Genomic DNA, 24707 nt, shown 5'->3' on the forward strand with positions numbered 1-24707 from the left:
TCATAAAATGAAAACAATCTCTTTGTTACTTTTACTGTAAAGTTTATTTTCGAATTTTTAACAAAATAATAAAAGCAAACTTACATAGAGAAAATCTCTTTCTATTGTGTTCGCTTTCATTTATTGTGTCGCATATTTTTTTTAAACTTCCTTTAGTATAAAAAGTAATGAAAAGATTGTGATCATTAGAAGACAAGTAAAAAAAAATGGCGTGATACCCCGTACACATTGGTGAGTACAAATCGGACATTAAAGATCACGCCAAACTTCTATTAAGCTCTGATTAGATTAAATAAAGGAAGACGACATCTCACACCGAAAAATCAAAGCAACCTATTTAATCTTCGATACTTCAGTACCTGCACGATACTACTCTAAAAGAACTGTTTATTCCGGGCCCAGAAACGATAATCAATCCGTGGTAATTTTGTATCGTTATTAATGTTTTTTTTTTTACTGGGTTCACTGCGGATGTCAAACGTTTAAATTTAAATACCAGCAAGTTGTGAGCACAAATGGAATACAGGAAATTAACGATATTTATGTCGGATGAACCGATTTCATCAACGGAAACGGCTAAGGGAATGTAACGGAGAACGGGTAGAAACCTGCTCTGTACTACCTGCTTTTATCATCTTCTGTGATCACCAATCCATTTGCCCAGCGGTGTGGTGATTATGGGTAGACCCTCCCGTCAAGAGAGACTCTTTAGTACGGCAGTGGACTGTTATAGGCTATCGATGAACCGGTTTGGTTCGAACAAATTGATTTGGGCAATTTATATCAAAGCACTCATAAACCGGTTGCTTGCACGTGTACAGGAGATAAACAGAAATTTATAAAGAATGCAAGCCAGCACCATGCGTTACTGTAAGATCGAACACGAGCGGTCAATCAACTCACATAAAGAACACGCTCATTAACGAGTTAATAAATTTAATTCTCTGAAACCGTTCCCAAATAATGCTTATAAAGATTTTTGTTAATTTTGTCACCATTTAGTTATTATTTCAATATTTTATATACCCATCCTAGTATAATAAATTCCAAAGTAACTCTGTTTTTCTGTAACTTTTCAAGTTAAGTTGTTTGACAGATTGGCTAAAATTTTGCAAGGAGACAGAATGCATCCTGGGAAAGGAAAGACTATTTTAGTACTTTACACCCCGGAACTGAATAAACGCGAATGACATCGTCAAAAAACCTTCAGACCCATAAAGTTGCTGCTCACGACTCGAACCAGAACCTATAATAATTATTATTGGCTGAAATCATAATTCCCTTGCTAGCTCGGTGAATTTTAGCCAATGATGAAGGAGAGTCAAAATTGCAAGTTATCAAAGTTTTTTAATAAGGCGCTTAATGATTTTGGTCATTAAAAGAAACATTTTATAGAACGGTTTCCTCGCATGTCAATTGAATAAGCCCTAACCGATTTGTTTCAATAATACAAAATGACAAAAAAGCTATGACAGCATCTTTGTTGTGTGACGATTAACCGAATATCACCATCTAAAAGTATAATAACGTCAGGACGAAAAAAATGTTTTATCTAAGCGTTTACTAACAATTCTATCGGACGACCTATGCAGCTGTATTACGGAACTATATGCATTGCAACGGTAGCTATTGCATTTACTTTAAGTTTTTTTCACTTGCGGTTATCGATTTGATTGTAATACAGTTACGTAATACAGTTGCGTATCGAACGCCAAAAAATCTAAGCTTCTGCCAACAACTTGTCGCGCGACTCGAGCCCAAAACACTATTTAATTAAACAGGCGTAATTAGATTCTTATAACAGTACTTTACGTTTATATTTAGGACATGAAGCCAATTTAAATTGAGCCGAACATAGTCAATTAGTCGCCAATATTAGTATCATTATACGAATGGGTTTAAATAAGTCGCGTGTTAAAGTGGAATCTACTAATTTAACAAAAATCTTGGTATATAAATGCGGAAATTTAAAAAAAAACGTATTCCGAGTAAATTATAATAAAGTGAATATAGCTTTTCGCTATGGCTGCAAGTTATATATTATTCTATGAATAGTAAAACATTCCATGAAAGAGGTTTCTTTGCTAACGCACTAGCTTTTTTCAGTGAATTGGCGATAACGTTATATTTTTTCATAGCAGCCTGGATTTGTATGTGAACACTCTGGTGATACGTTAGATACTATCGCTGTCGCTTACGCGATTCACAGTGAAGACAAAGGAAAGATACATTCCAACTACTGGATTCCATCGTCGTAGATACGACTAAATTTGCCTCAGTTTAAATAACCTTCAGTTAATTTCTTAAGGAAATCCTCTAATTACGCCCAGACGATTCGCATCCCCGTAACAATTAGTCGCGCGGCCACAAAAAGATTCAACATTACTTTATTTCTTCAAGCTTTTATTATCAACGATTTGTCGCGCGTCAAATGGCATTATTTAAGCGTGTATCAGGGTGTCGCGCGACATCAGGCGACGGCCAAAAGTCGCGCGGCGCGAGTCATTATATCGACGATGCGACGCCAGAGGTTCCGTAGCGCATTCGAGCGACTAAACAGAAATCTCCATAGGAAGAACACGGCGGTCACTTGCGTTAGAATGTGGACTATGTGTAACCTGGAAGCAAAAAGATAATAATTTTTATCCCTTTTTTTCCCACAACTTGGCTCTTTACTGCGGTCTCACCAGCTGGTAAGTATGATGATGCAGTCCAACGGGCTAACCTGTATGGCAGTTATATAAAACCAATACCTCTAGTCGGTTTCTACGCGACGCCGTACAAGACTTGGGCGGCGGCGCGTTAGTGTGGATCCTCCCGCCAGACCAGACCAAATAAAATTCAGAAACGCGGTGCGTTTTGTCTCTTTGTGGACAAAATGCTTTCAGTGGCGTGCGTTGAGGGTGTGCACAGGGTTTGCAAATGATATAAAATGAAGAAAAACTGCTGTATACTTAAGAATAGGCATTCTAAGAGTTCTAAAGAGCCTTCCCTTAAGTATTTATAACTCGTACTGGAGATTTTCTTCATTTTATGTCATCTTCATACCCTGTGCATACGCTCTAAGCACGCCACTGAATGCACTGCAGGCAATAATGCCTGAGTGAGAGTCCTTTACGTTTTTAATTCTGTGGATCCTATATACCTTTGTACATCATCGGGAGCAGTGATAGCCTAGTGGTTAGGCCTTTAGTTTCCTTTAGGGTATCCCGTAGGGTACCTTAGGAACCTTGATGTGCCTCCTAATACCCAACACGAAACTCCCGTTGTACGCTTCAACCCTTTTCCCAGGGAAAAAACAGTTGACAGGGAAGTTGGATCGTGATGAAAATTACCTTTTTTTGTTTTTTTTTCATAGGCCATCGGTGGCCGGGAATTGTACCAATAAGGCCGCCAAATTGTATGCCCTGTTTTGTTTTTAAATTTTTGTTATATTCTTTTTGTGGTACAATAAAAGTTTATTCATTAATACCTATCGTAATATCTTTCTGGAGCGAAGCAGCGTGTCAGGAGTCTCCTCGCAGAAGAACCCCTCATACTAAGAAAAAAGGACTCTGTGAACGCGTCAGTTTCCCAGAGATAAGGAGATTGTATCATGATGAAAATAACCTTCGGAATGTCGTTCTGGAGCGCGGCAGCTATCCTTGAAAACGATCCTCTTTATAACCGACACATAGCTGTCAATCTACGCGTCCCAGTCTGTACGCATCGATGTACGTGTTTTAACCTTTTTTTCCCTGGAAAAAGGAGGTCGGATCATGACGTAAATTACCTTCGTAATATCTTTCTGGAGCGAGGCAGCGTGTCGGGGCTCTCCTTGAAGAGGAACCTCCTGATTCCCAGCACGTAGCTCTCTATGTACGCGTCCCAGTCGATGTTGGTGACGTCAAAGTCGAAGGTGTTGCGATCCTCAACTGACAGCGCGGTGCAGAGCGCCTGCACGTTGTCATCGGAGAACGCCCACTGGCGGGTTGTGAAGTATTCGAGGCAGGAGGAAGCCTTTTCTAACTTATTTTGGACACGGACCATCCTGCAATTGTGGTGTTTAACTTTAAATTCAAATTCAAATTCAAAATTCATTTATTTCAAGTAGGCCTAATACAAGCACTTTTGAAACGTCAAGTCTGTCCGTGTGTAGTGACTCTACCACCGGTTCGGAAGGCAGATTCTACCGAGAAGAAGCCGGCAAGAAACTCAGCAGTTGCTCTTTTCCAACATCAAAAATTTACATTTTACATTTTAACATTCATTTCCCATCTTGTGAGAGATGAAAGCGGAGGCGGATGCTTCCAAGCAACCTTGTCATTAAGAAACTCATCAATTGTATAATAACCTCGCTGTAATAAATGTGTTTTAACACATTCTTTAAACTTATGCATTGGTAGGTCCAAAATTACCTTAGGAATCATATTATAAAAGCGTATACTCAATCCCATAAATGACTTCTGCATCTTTCGCAGACGATATGCAGGTGTCACTAATTTATGATATTTTATTTTTAATATCCATAAACTCAAACCCTTCAAGATAATGATCTAACTGATTATAGGAAACTTAATATTGTTAGTAAATTAGACTCTGATCATTGTGGTCAAATTATTCAATTTGAAAATGTGAAGAAAAATGTTTCTAAACGTAAAATAACATTTGTTCCTGTAACATCCAACCGCATAGAGAAAATGAGATATAGCCTAGTAAATGACCTCCCATTCCTACCCTCAGGGGCGACTCCAAATGCAATGTACAGCTCCTTTTTCAATACCTTTAATAGACTATTTCATTCTATATTTACTAGTAAGTCGGTTGTGATTACTGATACATTAAATTTTAGTGAGTGGGCGACAGTTGAACTTCATAAAAATAGGCAAAAGCTGTACGAATTGTATGCTGAACGTCAATTTAACACTGGTGATAAGTTTGGGGATTATGTTAAATTGTTTTCCAAGAATTTTAAACGCGCTTGCCACTTAGAAAAGACGCGATACATCAAAAATAAAATTAAAAATAGCAGCAATGCAATCAAAACTACTTGGAACATAATCAATGAGGAGACGGGAAGAGTAACACCACGAAATATTAATTTTAAACTTAATGTAGATAATAAAGCCTTAACAACAGATTTCGAGGTGGCTACTGCTTTTGAAACCTTCTTTACCAACATTCCCGTCTCCACAACAGAATCATTAAACTCTTCACCAGATATGGCTCTCTCTCTATTAAAGGAAAATGTGCCTGAGTGTAACCATTCTTTTAAATTCACGCATGTTAGTGGCTCTGACGTTATTAAAGCCTTTAAATTATTAATTAATAAAAAAACAAATGATCTGTGGGGCATTTCCGTAAACGTTGTCAAATCATTAATTGATATTGTTGCACCCGATTTAGCCTTAATATTTAATAATTGTATAGATTGTGGTGTGTTTCCTGACTTAATGAAACTTAGTAAAATAGTTCCATTGTTTAAATCGGGTAGTACTTCTGACCCCACTAACTTTAGACCAGTATCCGTACTACCCACTTTCAGTAAAATCTTTGAAAAACTCATTTTAAATCAATTACTTTACCATTTTCATAAGTATAATTTACTTCATATTAAGCAATTTGGTTTCACACGGGGTCGCTCAACAATCGACGCAGGTGTTGAGCTAATACAAAACATATTTGAAGCCTGGGAGGAGTCACGTGATGCACTTGGTGTGTTCTGTGACTTATCTAAGGCGTTTGATTGTGTTCAACACGAAACGTTAGTTAGGAAACTACACCACTATGGAATTCAGGGTGTAGCTCTAGACTTAATGAGTAACTATCTACGCGATAGAATTCAGAAAGTCGACGTGAATGGAAAACGGTCTAATGGATCAGTTATGAAAATAGGTGTCCCACAGGGGTCTATATTAGGACCATTTCTGTTCCTTATTTACATTAATGACCTTCCTTACCTTGCCAAGGATAAACACGGGATAGTTCTGTTTGCCGATGATACATCACTGACTTTTAAAATAAATCGACGTGAACTAGCTTTTGACGACGTAAACAACTCTCTCGCTAAAGTGGTACAGTGGTTTGAAGCTAATAATTTGGTTCTTAACGGAAAAAAAACCAAGTGTATAAAATTCACTTTACCTAATGTTAAACACGTGAAAACCACTGTACTACTTAATAATGAGGAACTGAAACTGGAGGATACGACAGTTTTTCTAGGAATAACGTTAGATTCTAAACTTCAATGGGGCCCTCATGTAGATAATTTATCGAACAGGCTTAGTTCTGCTGCCTATGCGGTAAAGAAGATACGCCATATGACCGACGTAGAAACTGCTAGACTGGTATATTTTAGTTACTTTCACAGCATTATGTCATATGGAATTTTACTTTGGGGTAATGCTGCTGATATTAGCACTATTTTCGTGCTGCAGAAGAGGGCTGTTCGTTCTATCTACAAAATGGGTCCGAGAGAGTCATTGAGAGATAAATTTAAAGATTTTAAAATAATGACAGTGTATAGTCAGTACATATTTGAAAATTTAATGTACGTCCATAAAAACATTTCTAAATTTAAGAAAAAATGTGACTGCAATAATTTAAACATTAGAAGTAAGAATAAACTTACAGTGCAATATACTAGGTTACATAAAATTCATAATTCGTTTAAAGGAAATTGCATACAATTCTACAATAAACTACCAATTGACATCTTGGAGATGTCTCTTAAAAAGTTCAAAGTTTGTATTAAACGTAAGCTTATAGAAAAGTCCTATTATAGTATAAAGGACTACGTAAACGATAAAAAAGCTTGGGTGTAAATTATTGCTCTAACCAGGTTGCTCTTCTAATAATTTAAAATTACATTGTGAGATGGCGATAACAAAAAAAAAAAAAAAAAACACCCGGCTAAGTTTGTTGTGGGCTTCTTCTTAGACCGGGACGCGTTTGGAACCCTCGTAGCTTTAGTTTTAAGTTTACGAATGTGGTTATCGCCATCATCTCACTACCGTGTAATTCTTATGTACGCATCAAAAGTGCCACCTGTGGGCCTACTTGAATAAAGATATTTTTGACTTTGACTTTGACTTTGAAATATAACTTTTATTCTTCCTAGAATAAGCGTGCGTGATAGGTCAGTGGGTACAAACGGGAGGTTGAGTTTGAAGCGAAGCACGCCCCTCTAACTTTTCTATTTTATGTGAGTTTTAACCAATTAAATATCACTTGATTCAAAGGTGAAGGGAAAAATCGCGAGGAAACCTGCATGCCTCAGAGTTTTACATAATGTTCTCAACGGGATGTGTGGAGTCACCCAATCACATGGCCAGCGTGGAAGACTACGGTCGGTAGTGGACCGATTTTAGGCTGCTGATGATGAATGTTAGGTGATGGTGATAACAACATTCGTGAACTTAAAATTAAAGCTATCAGGGTTCCATTCTCACCAAATTACCCCACATTAGTATCGACATTGCAGAGGTAGCTAGTAAGATATGAACTCACATGGGCTTGCTCCCCGAGAGCTTAGCGAAGAAGTCGACGACTGTAGCTGGGGCGCGATGTTGTATCAACGCGCGGGTGTTGTGCACGAGACGGTTACTCGTGATGTTACCTCCCGGGTACCACACCACTTCGCCTGGTATAAACATTGTTATCGTGTTATATTAAAGGATAATAAATAATAAATAAATAAATATAGGTACTACGACAATACGCACATCGCCATCTAGCCCCAAAGTAAGCATAGCTTGTGTTATGGGTACTAAGATGATTGATGAATATTTTTATGAATAATATACATAAATACTTAGAATATACATATAAACACCCAGACACTGAAAAACATTCATGCTCATCACACAAACATTTTCACAAACAGTAGTGGAAATCGAACCCACGGCCTTGGACTCAGAAAGCAGGGTCGCTGCAAAAAGTCAAGACACCCTATTCTTATTACGGCTCAATCCGTTTTACTGTACTAAAAATATATATTATACCACGTGTAATCTAATTACGAAATAATATAGAAGGATGGATAAGTATATTTCATAAGAAATCACTATGTAAAAATATTAAATCAAAAGAAGCAAATTTAATTTCCATACATACGAATTCAAAACATTCTAAGTTTTTACTTATGGCAACCCTATTGAAGCTGAAATACCGACACGCGCATAGTGCCAATGCTACAAGACGCGTATTAATAAAGTGACATGAGTCAATAATTGATTTAAATTTTGCATATGACGTTAGGTTAGGTTAGGTTAGGTCTGCTTTCTTTCAGTATAAACTATGGCAGTGGTTTATTCAAAAACTATTAGGTTTTCGGTTTCACAGATAAGTCTCAGAGACAGTAAATAATGTACCTCTAAAGCCTGTAAAGTATTATTTCGGTTTTCATTTACATGTTGTATATCCCAAATATGTTACTCTTCTGATACAAGTGGATAAAAAATCTTGTATTTAAATTAAAAATATCGTATGATAAATATACTATGTCAATACATAAATCGCTATCTAGCCCAAAAGTAGTTTGTGTTATGGGTACTAAGACAAGTGATGAATGTATTTATGAATAAGATACACAATATCTGATAATATACAGATAAACACCCAGACACTGAAAAACATTCATGTTCAGTACACAAACATTTTCCAGTTGTGGGAATCCCACGGCTTTGGACTCAGAAAGTCGGGTCACTGTCAACTGCGCCAATCGTCCGTCAATAGAATTGCTTATAATGTTTGGATTACACTCAATTATAGCCATCATATAAGGACTCACTGAACGGATGTTTCCTCATGTATTTAAAGCTGGTTTTGACGAAACGCTGCCACGTGATGGGATTCCGCTGTCCCGTACAGCAGTTGTATACTATCACGCCGTCGCCTCTGAAATGTTAGGAGTAACATTTTATTCTATAAACTTAAAATGCATATAAAAAATTGCTGAACCGACAAGATTTTAACCTTCGACTCTCTGGCAACTGCAATGTTTCCTACTAGTGACGCTACGGTCGCTATATGACTGTGTAAAAGGCATATACTAATTTCGGCAACGACAGTTGGGCAGCCGTAGCTTAATTGGTTAAAGCGCTCAGGCCGCGATTGTCAGAGAGTCGCAGATTCAAATTCGGTCGGTTACCAAAATTTGTATATGCATTTAAAGTTTATAAAATTCATAATTCCTCCAATTGTAGGTGAAAAGACGAAAAAAATAATGAAACCTTTTATGTCTAATAACCTGTCCTAGTTCAATTATCTATAAATACTCACACACAGCTAGCAAACAATTTAAAAATAGTAGCATACGAAAGCAATCCTGTAGTGTCTCTATATTGCGTAGACGGTTCCGCTGAGTTTTATTAGATATTCTGACCTCTGGCCTCATAACAGCGAGTCCCACGTACCCTTCCGGAAACAGGTTATATAATTTCTTACCAGTCTCCGGGAGGGATGCGTAAAATCATTTCCCAGCGTTAAAAAAAACCTGTGTGTACTTATGTACACGCGTTAGAAATTACACTCCTTTAGCGTAACAAGTATAAAATTAAAAATCTTTTCAAAAATTTCATCTTTCGCCTTATTTATTCTACGCTTGTAGAAAAAGGTATTTAATACATTGAAAGTTTTATTATAACGCATTATCAGTTAGTTATTTAGTTAGTTAGATAAAGTTTATTTAAATATCACAAAAATATATATTTCTATATAATTAAAGAAATGGACATAATAAACGTAAATAAATTTGGAATACTAATAGACTACCAACGTTAAACCAAAATTAAAATTTGAGATTTATGTACAATTGAAATGCGCCCGGCATTTGACAATTTAAAGTTTACACTGTGAAACTTTATAGCTAACTTAGGTTGGTGGCCCTAGGATTTTAGCGACGGTGTGCGCGCACATCATTAAAATTTATTCTCATCATTTCTCCCTAACGCACCAAAAGAAGTATAACTTCAAAAAAAAATCAGAAGCTATGAATGAGATCGTACCACAGCACTCGCCGCAATAGGTGGGCAAAAACTTCCTTCACGTAAAAAATCCCTTACCGTCTCAAATGGGTCCGCCAAGCGCACACGATCATCAGGTTTATGACAGTGTCCACTGGAACCAGGTCCGCTACCCTCGTGCCCGTGCCCAGCATCGTGCGGAAGATGCCCTTGCCGACCGCAGCGATAATGCCATTCGGCCCGTTCCAGTTGTCCACCCAACCCTTGACCGGCTCCCTCGCGGATGAGAGCACTAGAACAGAAGCAATTAGCATGATTGCAGTGACAAAGAATCGCTAAAATATTTTATTTACACAATTAAGAGAACACAGAAACCGTGTACAGTACTTATTAACTTCTTTTCGCTCAGCCGCTATCTATCTATTGATTGTTAAATTACAAAATGATGTTGGGAAAGAGAAACTGCTGAGTTTGTTGCCGGCTTCCTCTCGGTAGAATCTGCCTTCGGAACCGGTGGTACAGTCACTACAAACAGACATACTTGACGTTTCAAAAGTGCTTATTTAAATTTTTTTTTTTGTTCTAAGCGCCCGTCGTGAACGTTGAAGAGTTTCTACATTCGTCTCGAATTACTAACTAAGATCTTCACCAAATTTAAATTAGACCAACTATATAGTACTCTTTTAAAATATAAAGCAACTAAAAGTGACCCGCAGTGATGAAATCTTTCGGGTGCTTTGTTAGAAAGTATAGGAAGGACACTATATTTGCTGTAAAAATAAGTTTATTGCTGTTAACGACCCATGGAAATTTGATGTTTTTCCAGAAACAAAAGTAGCCTATGTTACTCTCCGTCTTTTCAACTAACTCTATCCAAAAAATCAAGTCGATTGTTTGCTTAGATAGGGCGTTAAGGAAGGATAAACAAACAAATGCACTTTCGCATTTATAATATTAGGTATGAACGATAATTATGATAATGAAAAAAACGTAAACATCTCGCGTCACTATTAAGAACCTTCTGTCGAGTTTCATAAATTTAATTCGACTCACGCGTTACGTCGAATACCTAGGCTATTTAAATATTTATTGTTTGTTTATTAGCGAACGTTGAAAAATAACGATATGCACAATGGTTTGTTGTCATTTCACTAACAACGCTGGGATTGTTCATTGTTAATTTTGTTTACCAATATCTTTTATAACATAAATTTTTAGGTAGGTACCTATTGATTTACGTCATCAAAAGATCGATTTTGTCCTGGATCATTTAGGAAATAGAATGAGATTCATTTATAAACACTGATTTCAACCCTCAAGTCTCCGTACAAGATTGAAGTGCAACTATATGTCAATGCATTCAAATTTTAGCAAAATCTACGCCGATAGATAAATAATAGGCCTTTACCCTTCAAAACATAAAATTGGCATCTGCTCGTCCGGATAAAGTCTAAAAATAGAATATTAATTCTGATTCGGAATGTAGATTGTACTGACAAGTTAACACGGGGAATTTCATGTTATAGCGGACCAGCTGCGCTGCGATTATGTAGTCTAAGATGGTAGAGAGCTAAACAGTTAGGGAATATGGTAGTCATACCCCTACTCGGTATCTACGCGACATCGCACCGGAACACTAAATCGCTTAGCGGCACGTCTTTGTCGGTACAGTGGTAACTAGCCACGGCCGAAGCCATCCCACTAGACCAGACCAGAGAAAATTTAGAAATTATAAATTCCCTAATTGCCCCTGCCGGAAATCGAACACAGGACTTCCCACATATTTAATTACAAAAATCAATATATTACTTGTAACAATGTTATTTTAAGTTGGGTTGGTTAGGTCTCTATTTGTTTTTATACTACGACAATACACACATCGCCGTTTAGCCCCAAAGTAAGCGTAGCTTGTGTTATGGGTACTAAGATGACTGATGAATATTATTATAAATATTATACATAAATAATCATCCCTACTAATATTATAAATGTCAATGTAAGTTTGTTTGTTACACTTTCACGCCAAAACTACTTAACCGATCCTCATGAAATTTGTACACATACTCTTGGAAGTGTTAGAAGTAATATAGGATACTTTTTATCCCGATATTAAGCTCGGTTCCTCTGGGAGAGGGCATGAGTGCTTGACGATTTTACACAATAACTCAGACAAATTATAACCGATTTAAATAATTATTTTTGTACTATAGAGGTTATAATATGTGTTTAATTTTGCCCAAACTTTGTGTAGATCTGATGAATGTGGTGCAGATAGGGGACAGAATTCCTCAGCGGAGAGCAGCAAACCCCTCGTTTAAGGCTTAGCGATACTGAATACTTTAATTTTTTTTAGAACTACTAAATTGAATGCCTCAAAACAAAATCAAACGTAGACGAAGTCGTGGGCAACAGCTAGTAAATTATAATATAAAGATACCCAGCACTGAGAAACTTTCATATTCATCACACAAACATTTTTCAGGGGTGGGAATCGAACGCACTACGCCAATCGGCCGAACTTTAAGTGAAGCTTTTATAATTCTTACCATAACCAAGATACGAGTGTGCAAGTAGCAGTGAAATACAATTAATTATGCTAATGTCTATTCTTTTCAACATTAGGTAATGCACACCTTAAAAATTATTATGTTCAGAGCAACTTGAAGATGTATTCAAGAACTAGATCCGTTTGTTGTTTACACCTGACATTTTAGATTATTTCTCTCAGGAAGCCTCTCGGTACGTTTACAACAGATGCCTCCACCCAATCTTTAAATGGTAGAACTTTACATGTATTGTCGAAGAGTACACACTCATTAAAATAAAATATCCGAGACTTTTAAATACATATCTTTCATCAAGCTCACGTACTTATTTAACATTCATTTCTGTCTGTCGTAAAAGACTATGATTTCGAACTTCAAAGGAACTTTATCAATTAATTATGCAGATAACTTGGCAAGGAGTCGACAAAAGTAAGTCTCTTGTGCCACGAGAAATGGGAAAATATCAAAAATTCACGGGTAGCCTTTAAAAGATGTTAATAAGTAACATGAGTCACATCAAATCATGTCACTTCAAAATATTTGTCAACATTCGATCAAACAATCTTATCACTATCATGCTGTCTGTATCGCGATCCCGTTTGAGAGAAAAATCACACATCATTTTATAGTAAATCCAATCTTATCATTTTGATGCATTATGCAAAAGTAGGTGACTAGGTTGCTAATATTTGGCGATTACATCACGATAACCATTTTATAGAATAACTTCTACGAACATCGTGACCCAAAAATTGGTCCTTACGTCTGGTGACCCAAGAGCTGGCGCTTATTTAGCCCAACGGCTAATTCTAGCAATTCAAAGGGGCAATTTGGGTACCATGCCCACGAGTGAACAGTTAGATTGCTTATATTTATTGTAAACATTAATTTTCATCATCATCATCATCATCAGTTTGTAATTATTATTTCCATAGAAAAAAATATTTTTCGTTGGTTTAATATTATTACGAAACTTCTATCCGTGAAGTTACTTGAATATTCGTCAAAGTAAAATGCCATTCTAAGCTAGATTATCTATACGAAATAATATGCAAATCAATAAAATGAATCTAGAAATGATAAAAGACCTTGCTCATCAAATCTTTCAACGTTCGATAAAAACATTCATGGATTTGATTAGTAAGAAAGTTGGAAGGACTGGTGACCAAATCTACGCGAGGGAAAAAAAAGGTAAGAAGAAAAAAGATTGCACGGGGAGCGACATCGGGCGTTTGGATTTTTTGGAAAGAGTAAAAGGAAAAGGATGACATGAGTAAAAGTGTTGTTATTTCGTGTTTTAAAGTAAACCTGAGTATATTGTTAGCGTAGTTGACAAAAATATATGTTGGTGTATGATTCTGAAGTAGGTTTTTTATTTGGTCTGGAATAATATTACATATTTAAACTTTTTTTAAGTTAGTAATAATGACTTCCTCAGTGTATTCATATCTCGCTTTGCCCAACTTACAAGCCTCCCCTATAATAGAAGAAAAGCTTAATTTAAAGATCTGATACTGACATTAAACAGATGCTTAACTGATAAAGTTCATAAGTGATCATACGCCAACAAAGTCAACCAGCAAAGTTAGAAACTCTCAAACATAACTTAAACAAAACAAACTTCTATTGTAACCAATAAAGTAACATCAAATCTAGAACTAATTCTGACGGAGATCAGTTTAGATTTTTGACAGCAAGTCATATTGCCATACAAAACACAAACTCGTTGATAACTCAAGAAATAGACTCACCGATTGAAGGTCTGACGATCGCAACTGGAAGATTGCCGCACTCCTTTATTAGCATATCCTCCGCGAGTGCCTTTGTAAACGTGTAAGTGTTAGGCCTATCTCCTGGAATTATAGAAATTAAGCACATAAGTTTGAACGTCTCTATAATTTTCCTGCTCCACCACACCATAGTGCTAAATCGGTAACACCCTGTCGTGGTTGGCATCCAACAAAACTCGAAACGCATTTCATCCACGTTTCTGATGAACATCCTTTCCTGGGTTGATATTTCCAGCGATCGAATTTCCTGCCATGCTTAAGTTGAATATCTTTTCTTAAGAAGTTATAAGCACCTTACCACTCCTGCGGCCATGCTCGTCTCAGACAAAGACTTTATCACCGTTTTTCATACAGCATGATCAGCATGATGACGACATCAAGCGCAAACGTAAAGTTGACTCAACTTGTAAACTAGACGATTGTCCAATCTATCGATATCCTAAATTAACGGCCTTAGTTATTTTTGACTGGCCTTGATTAGTTAACTAGATTAAGTTTACACTTACTCTTGGGACCTAAGTATAAAGCAAGGTCAAGATTTCAGGACTCTAGGCCACCAGAACAATAAAAACCAACAGTGTCGTACCATACATACGGTTCGGAGTATTTACGGTATTTACAGTGTCGTCGGGGTGATATTTTATCAAATAGGTCAATGCGATTCTCGTGCAGGTGCCGCATGCCTATCTAGTTGACGGTCTAGTAACAGCTGCCTGTATTCGGATAATAAGAGATTGGAGATCTATTATAGCTAAAATAAGAAGCATTATATCCATTTCACTCAGGGACTATTGACTGTCTGAGTTTCGACGCTCGAATTGTACTGACGCTAAATTTGTAATCTTATACATTCAAGTAATTTAGGATTCCGATTCTCTTGCATACTGTGCATCTAGTTTACGTAGTTCAAGGTCTTCTAAAACAGCTGCCTCTGCATGTCTACGCATAATATGAGATTTCAGACTTATTACTACTGAAATAAGGTCATTGTATCGATTTTACTCAGGCGTTCTTGACTGTCTGACTTTCAACACTCAATTAACATTAACGCATAATGCACCTACTCCCACTGTCTCCTACTACCACTCCAGCTCGTTGAGCTCCCAAGATTCATCACTCATCTTATTTCCACTTACCCACTAAATCCGGTGTGATTCTGTCAACCAGGTCGTCGGGTAGTGTCTGTACCAACGTGACTACGTGTTCAGGGTGCGCGGGGGGTGCGTACACGGTCTCCTCTACTCGTTCTCTTTCGCAATTACAATATGCCGTTGAAACGTGTACGAGCGCCTGAAGAAATTTAACGTCATCTTAATAAATACGAATCAATGTTATCAATGAAGTTTATCATGATTCCTTTACAAAATTGATAGATCTAAAACTAGTGCAAGCACTAGATACAAGCGGACAACGTTTAGAGTTGTACATTTTGAGGATGATATGTGCAAACTAAACTTATCATTATCTAAATCTAAATCCCTCCACGCTGCTCCAATTAAGCTTGGCTTAAACAATGATTGCCCTTAAGAATCGAGGTAATTGCAACGTTTATATCCTAAAATCAAATAATCCCGAAAATCCCGATAGGTACTTGAAAACTTTTGCCGTATCCGGAATCCAAACAAGTGGTGTGTTTGTTTTTCGGGACTGCAAGAATCCCAATCAAACTTGCTGACAACTAGATCAAGGAGGCAGTTAAAACCGAATTAATGCTGATATAGTAGAACTGACACAATTTTGATATCTTTATTTATGATACCTCAACTTAGTATACCAATGATTGATGGTTTCTTTGCCGTGTGGTGACGGCAGATCAGAATACAGTTGTCGCCTTCCCTCCTCTTTCCGCGGTTGTCGTACGAGGCGACTAAGAAAATATAACGGTGAAGGGGAGCAGCGTTCTCTCTGCTCTATTGCGATCACCAACCATCACCAAATTATGGGCAAACCCTCTCATTGGGAGAGGCCTTTAGTCCAGCAGTGGACTCTAGATATTAGCTCTCAAAATGTTAGCCTATCTACAGACTTGACCTTTTTTAGTACAATATTTTTCAACTAGCTGTTACCTATGTTACTCTCCGTCCTTTCAACTAACTCTATGCCAAAAATCAAGTTAATTGGTTGCTTAGTGAAGGAAGGACAAATGAGCACACTTTCGCATTTATAATATTAGTTATGATTTGCAAGATATCATATATGAGCTTGGTATTAGTCTTTGTTAACATAAAATATCTCTTCTTAAATCGGGTATACCTACCGCGGTTTTCAACGGTTCATTATGCAAAGACACGTCGTGCTTTGGAATATGGGTTATAGCCACTACGTTTACATATTCTGAGATCCTAAGGGTGATCATTTATACCTAAAACGAGATATCCTATCTTCTTCGAATTGTATTTTGTATGTTAGGGCATTTGAATTACTTGAGACATGATAGCGGAAGACATAAAATGCGTTTGTGATTTGTTTTGTTGAGTTTGTTCCCTAATCCTTCCACCGGAAACGGTGGTCAATCTTCAGACGGATTTTACAACTACGCGGGAGATAATAGTGCACGAGTGTGTTCTCAATCACAATAGGCACTCTATTCCCTTACTCTCACAGACCGATGGGATGGAAGCTCTGATACGATCGGAAAGAGATGATGATGATGTATATACTTATATATATATATATATACTTATATATATTATGTATAATATGTATGTAGTATTAGAATTTATGAGTAAGTCTTTTATTATAATTATTTTGTATATATATAAATATATATTTTATTATTAAATTGCTGCACCAACCCGTTCCTTCGTTTTTCCTATCGTCAAAGGTTGGTTGGAAGAGATCGTTTTAGTGATAAACCGCCTTTGCACGCTCTATTTTATTTTCAAAGTTTCTTCTGTTTTTGTGTTTAATTTGTATAAAATGTGTGTGTGCAATAAACTCTTTGAAGTCAAACACAAACAAACAAACAAAGAGATCAGGCGCAGGATTGACAGCATAACGTGTTCTCTGAGGCATGGGGTAAATCACGCCTTATTTTCAAACTCCGGGAGGTACTAAGAATATCTTGTCAGAAAACCCCAATACTATTAATTGACCCGACCCAGAATCGAAGCAAGGCGCTCTATATCTGCACTCGAAAATGCAAACCACTGAGCAATTACACGGAATCTAAACCAGGACACTAATAAATAAATAAACAAGGCATTAAACATCAAGTAACATATTAAACCAGGACATGCTAACCACCAATCCAACGAGGCAGTTGGGGGTAAATGCTTCTTGCTGATTTAGTAATCTTACCTCAAGGCCCAACATCCGATGGCAGAGCTGAACCAGCTGTTGCGTACCCAACATGTTGATCGTGACCGACAACTTTAGTTTCTCGTCGAACTTCACCGTCGCCGCCGAATGAAACACCACTGATACCTGCAACGCATTCCTTTATAATATACCTACGGTATTTGTCTCATTCTCCAACTCAGTACTAAAAAGTAGTAACTTGGAACACGAGCTGTTAGTGGGGTGTGGTGACATTGGATAGAAGCAGACGTTACTTGGCGGATATCCATGATATATTATGAAAGTCAAGCTTAATTTGCTATACTCCGCGAAAAGCAGGAGAATCAGTATGAATGAATGAGCGAAACATGCGTTGAGGGTACATTTTCGAAGATCTGTTTGGTGTTGAGTAAAGGGATTGAAGAAATTAAATAAATTACACCGTACAGATTCTCCTGCTTTTCGCGGAGTATATAGCAAATTAAGCTTAATTTTCATAATGGGGTGTGGTCATTGAGATTTTTTAAATTTTATATCACCTGTCTCTGTGCGCCACGCCAATGTTCATAAAATTCAAAATTCAAAATTCAAAATCCATTTATTTCAATAAGGCCTAATTAATAAGCACTTTTGAAACGTCAAGTCTGTCTGTGTCATAGTCGTCGTGTGTGTGTCGTAGTGTCATAGTTACTTACTATCAGGTGACATGACAGTCAAAGGTTAACTTGCAGTGAATAATAAACCTCTAACTTTTCGAAGTTATGTGCGTTTTAAGCAATTCAATATCACTTGCATTAACGGTGAAGGAAAAAGTTATGGTCAGAGGCTACCTACGGACTACGACCGGGTGGTTGACCTCGACCAACACCCTTCTCAATCTGGGAGGAGACCCGTGCCGTGTAGTGGGTTGGTTTTGGATTTATAATATTAAAAGGAAGCAGAGGTATATACATCTTTTTTAACGTCATCAATTTGAATGTAGATCTATCTCGTAATCTGAGATAGATCTACATTCAAATCAAAGGCGATTGAAACACATTTGATTTGCGATTTCTCCTCCTTTACATTTTGGTGAAAAACATAAACTTCGACTCGGTACTAAGACCGATCAGAGCAAGAGCAGAGCTTTGATACTCGATTGTCTCTCTAAAGCTACATTATCACGAAATGTTTTAAGGGGAAGCAGGGATAATTATGCCTCAGTCATTCCCTCGTAATCTGAGAGATATAATTCAAAACAATAGCGATTAAAACACGTCTTTTTTGCGTGTTCTGCTGGGAACTTTAGGTGAGAAAAATAAACTCAAACTCGATACTAAAACTAATCCTACAAAAGATGTAGGGCCTTTGATAATCGATTGTTTCGCTCCAAAGCTACGTTCTCACGAAATATATCAGGGGAAGCAGGGGTAATTGCGCGTCAGTTTTAGGTTCATTAACACGTAATCTCTAAGTTATCTACATACTAAACAATAGGTTTTTTTTGTGAGTTCTGGTGGAAACTTTAGGACTTTAGGTGGAAAATATACACGTTTAATATTAAGCTGTTAATTACTCACTTAATTATTAAACCTAAATTTTTATTCCACTACAAGCTAGCCCTTGGCTGCAATCGCCTCCAAAGGTGGTAAGAGATGATGCACTCTACGACGGCCTAACGGCTAACCTGTTAGAGGTATGAGTGGTAAACTGAGGCATAAGTGGTAAACAGAGGTACGAGTGGTAAACTAAGAGGTATAAAATCGGTGGTCATAATGTGGAAACACTAATTCGCTTGGTCTAAACGTCTCTGTCGGTAACTAGCCGCGGCCGAATCCCAGACCAGAGAAAATGAAGAAATAAAAGATTCCCTCGGCATCGGATACGAGAACTCGCACTTTAGGGAGGGCATCAAAAGATTTGACCATACTTAAATGAAATGAAATATGAAATGCAATATCAGATGATATTTCCTATAAGAGAAGGATATATATTAGTTTGTAATAGTGAATTTGACTTGAATCTATATGACAAGATAAAGTGTATTTCAATAGACTCCTGTTATTATTTTTTTAGGTATGCGTATTAGGTACGCCGCACGCGTCGCGTAGCGTAGGTGATCGCGCGTGTCGGTCTATTATCTTCAATAGGGTTGTCAAAAGTAAACCAAGAATGTTTTGAATTTGTTTGTATGGGAAAACAAATATGCTTCTTTTGATTTCATATTTTTACAAGGTGATTAGTTATGAAATATACTTATGCATACTTCAATATTATTTCGTAATTCTGTAACACGTTGTATGTTCATTATACCTTTTGACAAAGCATCGACTGATCCGCTGGACTGATCCCTAATTCGGGTTCCGTGATGTCACCGACTATGGGCACGATCTTGTTGAGTTCCTGCGGCCGGTCTTTTCTTAACGTCTCGAACAACTGCGGACAAGAGTAACATTAGATAAAGTATCCCCAGATATCCATTATAACATTAAATCAGTTGTCTCCGTCACAAACTTTTTCCCATTTTATGTTGTACGTTTAGAAAATTTGAGGTAAAATAATAACTGTCAACTGCTACATGGTATAAAGTGACTAACCGTTTGTTCGAGAAACACTACTGAAGTGGAGTGGTTTTTGATGCTTCAATATTAGTCGTGTACACGGTTTCTATGTGTTCTAATTCTGTGGTCGGGGGATTATGCTCTCCGAAGACGATCTCTACATGCAACGCACCAGGGAGGCATCGGTGCGTTCTAAAGGGATCCCGAAGCCATTCCATACGTGCCGCGGATGACCACCGAGGGGGTTCAGTGGGGGAAATCCAGCGTAACCCGATCTCCCCCTCGGGTATCTTTGAAGAAGAATTACCCCGTAAACAAAGATAAGGTCTTTATTAACAACAAACCCGTCTCAGCAATCGATTGCGCGCAGATCACAGCTTCGCTTTGAAACTTCCGTCCACACACGTGCAATCGCTGTCGCTGAAATCTATCGCTATAACTCAAATAAATCCAATAAAATTGAGGGTTAGCTTAAGAGGTAATAGAAAGACAAGATTTCTAGTACCAAGAGTCGTGAACATTGTGCCTAAAATCCTCAATAAAATTGAGTTGCCTAGGATAGACAATAAAGTCAGTGTATTAGTTCTTAAGAAGTTGAAGGTACACTAAAAGGAGTCCATAGACTCCTTTTAATATCTTCACTGTTTAAAAAGTCTTGAGTAGTAATTTGCTTTAGCATATTTATTTTAATTTTTAAATATGTCTTTTCTTTAAAATTGTATTAGTTAGGAATAAGATACATATAGACAAAGTTTTATTATGTTCTAGCTTTAGGTGCATGTTTGATATATATTAGATGAGCGCTAACTCGCCAACAAACTGGAAAACCAGGTTGGCGCGAATTTTGTGTATGTTACATTTGTAGGTACATCTTTTGATAAAAACATTAACAAAAAAAATAAACAGAAAACTCATGCAAGTGGAATGACCCATAACTTATGTAAATAGTACGTGCATGTGCCACCAGAAAAAAAGTTTTTCAATCAGTTTGTGCGAAGCTGATTAACTGTACGGATTGCAACAGGTAATTAAAATATAAAAAGTAAAATTTAATGTGAAAAAACTGAGGGTAAAACTTTTGCCTTTTGTTCTGTGTTCTTATTTGGTTGCTTTGCTTTTTAGCACACGTTCGAAACTTTAACGCAGACTATGAATGGGGAAAAATCCATTAATCGATATATTTTCATTTAAAACCTACCCTAACGCAGCGGCAGTATGAGTAAATAAAAATTTCACTTGCACCACCGGTGAGAGATAGGTACAGCTGAGTGAACAGACAATTGCGTTAAAGGTAAGGACAAGAACGTAGTATCTCCCGTATAAAACATATAAAATGAGTAAAAGGATCTACTTTTAAGGATAGTTTAATGAATAATTTAAGATTAAAATTTTTTTATTTTTTGATTGTAAAAATCACGCTTTACGTGGCGGTCTATGGAAAAATAAACTTTTAAAGCCTTACAAATGAACTTGATATTATAACGTCGGATAAGTACGTACTGTGCCGGGTTGTGACGGCAGTTCAGAATACAGCTGTCACCAGCCTTCAACCCGCGGGAGTCGTACGTGGTGACTAAGGTATTATAGCAAAGAACGGGCAGCAGCGTCTTCTGTGGTGGCGATCGCATTACATGGTAGCAACAAGTACCATCTACTGCAAGCGCCACCTCGTCTGTCTGCCCAGCGTGGTGTTTATAGGCAAACCTCTAGTCCAGCAGTGGACTTTTATAGATTTTTCGTGATGTTTTGCGATCATATGTTTTAAGGCTATAAACCTCAATATAGAGATACCTAGAGCAACGATGTTTCTTTGTGTTTTTGCCGCTACAATAAATCACCAGGCGAAAAAACATGCCTTTATTCTGAGAAACCGTAACATATACCTATAGCGCTGTACAAGTACCTAATTCACCATACAATGTCGCGTGATTGAGGTCACAATATTTTTTGCTCCTTTTCACGAAAATCGATTCCGGTCGTTTAACTTTCACGAACCTATCGAACTAATATTCTCCTAAGTAAGCGAGAAGTATTAACAACTAGCTGTCGCCCGGGTTCTCCGTCAGCATTTCGAAACCGTTTGTTTTCGTGGGATAAAAAGTAGCCTGTTATTCTCCGTTATCCGATGTTACTCTCCGTCATTTCAACTAACTTGTATTTAAGTTTATATATTGATATGTACGTAGATATTTATATATATAAATATATATGTTTTGAATATATATGTAGTATTAGTATCTATAGTATAAGTAATGTATATAACTTGCAAATTTGCGTAAAAAAATAGTACTGTCTCGTTTCATGTAACATGTTGTCTGGATGAGATCGCTTCAAGCAATAAGGCCGCCCTTGCGCATATATTTTGTATTATCGTTCGTTTTGTTAACCTAGCTTTCTATTTGTATGTGCAATAAAGACTTTCTTTCTTTCTTTCTTTAACTCTATACAAAAAATCAAGTTGATTGGTTGCAAACAGACAAACAGTTTCTACGGGACAATGTTTGTTTATATATATGTCCCAGGTAAATTTATTGAATTTTTATTTTAAGCACCATCCACTTTGCATCTTTTCACCGACTTCGAACGCTCAGGTTACCTTATATAGACCCCTTTTAGTTATAAGGCTGCATAGCACGAAGGACTATCAGTTTTACATAAATATTATACCTATTAAAAGTTTTCTTTATAACTTTTATCTAAGGTATTTTTTTACAGTTCTAATGCCATTTTCTACGAATAATTAACTGTGTGGAAAGACTTTATTGTAATAATATATATTTTAATTAACTTAATTAAAATATACTCTATGCGTGTGTAATTATTAAGTCATTAACATACATTAATAAAATGAAGTACTGACATGTAAATGTTGTGTAACTTTAGAGAATAATGTTTTTTTTTCTTTCCAACAAAGATTGCAGACTTTTGCATCCGTTTTGTGGCTTGTAAGTGTTAAACATCTAAAAAAATTGCCTTGCAATTAACGAACGCACATTGGCTGCTAATGAGAAAATAATATCCAACTTTCTTAGGCGTGAATATTTTTCAGCGTGACCTTTTTTTTCGGATTGTGTTTAGCTGATTAACCCTAAAGATTCTAACAGTGTAAGGCGGGCTTGTTGGTTTGCCTCAGAATGGAGCTCTGATGTACTGGCAAAACTAAAAAAACTAAAACGGTCGAATAGAAATACTGAGTGAGCGAACGTTAAACCGAGTGAGCTATTATAAATTATATAATAATCATAACAGAGAAATCTTAATAACATTATGAAGATTTTATTGTGCTACACTACAATTTGCTGCGAATTGAGATCACCAACCCGTGATTGGTCACCAACAAGGATTGGCCCAGATTATGGCCCAAACGCTTCCAGAGAGGAATTTAGTCCATTAGTGAAATTTTATACACTATTGATAATTCTGTAAATATGATACCTTTAATATACATATCCGTTCGTTTGAATACTACTGTTAGTTACAGAGTGCCAAGTGTACTTATTCGTCGGCGTTAAAGTAAACTTCGATTTATAGGGTATCGAAAGAACGCCATCTAGTGACAGTACGGTTGTCCAGTATTGTAACTAGATAAATCGAATATCAGCAGGTAAACGCAAGACTTACCGGTGATTGTGTGAGTTCGGCGAGACGCGACGCGACGTCCTGACCTCGTTTCGGCCGCATCAGCAGGTAGATTTTTTTTATTTTTGGACAACTCCTCAACAGTTTTTCTACTAACACCTGTTGGATTATAAATAGAGACAGTAATTATTAACACATCGCATATAGCTCTAACATGCGACTCCGTCTGCGTATATTTTTTTTTAAATAAATATTACGACAATACTATTGATATGTAGACAAATACCGAGACACTGAAAAGCAATCGTGTTCATAACACGTGTGGGGAATTGAACCCACGGTCTTGGACTAAGAAAGCAGGATCATGCCTGCTGCGCCAATTGGGCGTCAATTGGTCATAACCTGTCGGGTGCCAAAATAAAAAAAACTTGTATGAATATCGGAACCATCATTACATCTAGGCTAGACAAACAATATTCCATTCATCTCACCTTCCCCATAAATCCTGTCCCGCCGGTAACGAAAACCGATTTGTCGGCGTAAAACTCTGCCACCGGAACGTAATCCTGGCTGGGTCCAAAATGGCCAGCGAGGCACGACGCCATCTTAGATTCCTTGTCAAACTATTCACGAGACGACTCAAGGCATTAATTTTAGGCTCTTTTGACTCATGGGCGTGTTTTTTTTATATATTTTTTTTAATTTAATCTAATATAATTCAGCTATTTTCATTTTCTTCGACATGGTTGGATGGAGCATCTGAAACAATGGAGCATTTTTGTTCATTCTGGTAATACTTATATTATGAGCTAGGGTTGGCGATATTTGTGAAAATAAAATAACAGAAACATTGATAATAATATACTTAAAACTATCAAGCGATTGTTTGTCTATTTTTTCGATATAATCACTGCAACGATATTGATGATAGCTATAAGTTTGTTGTGAGCTCTTCTTAGACCAGGGTGCGTTTGGAACCCTCGCAACTTTAAGTTTAAGTTGGTGAACGAATCTATCACCATCCCCTTA

At 37.0% G+C, this 24707-nt stretch overlaps 1 protein-coding gene across 1 annotated transcript; it reads right to left on the reverse strand.

Annotated features, from left to right (window-relative positions):
- Nucleotides 1–1989: 1989 nt before the first annotated feature.
- LOC120628063 (putative fatty acyl-CoA reductase CG5065) lies at nt 1990–24333 on the reverse strand. Its single transcript, XM_039896263.1, has 11 exons — nt 24170–24333; nt 23721–23837; nt 19852–19974; nt 17581–17706; nt 15417–15570; nt 14242–14343; nt 10044–10236; nt 8771–8877; nt 7489–7621; nt 3773–4030; nt 1990–2618 (listed from the first exon to the last, which is right to left on the reverse strand). Exons 1-11 carry the CDS (start codon nt 24281–24283, stop codon nt 2471–2473), a joined length of 1575 nt encoding a protein of 524 aa, XP_039752197.1. The 5' UTR covers nt 24284–24333; the 3' UTR covers nt 1990–2470.
- Between the last annotated feature and the right edge of the window lie 374 nt (nt 24334–24707).

Source organism: Pararge aegeria, chromosome 12 (assembly GCF_905163445.1).
Source record: "Pararge aegeria chromosome 12, ilParAegt1.1, whole genome shotgun sequence".
NCBI classification, from domain to species: Eukaryota; Metazoa; Arthropoda; class Insecta; order Lepidoptera; family Nymphalidae; genus Pararge; species Pararge aegeria.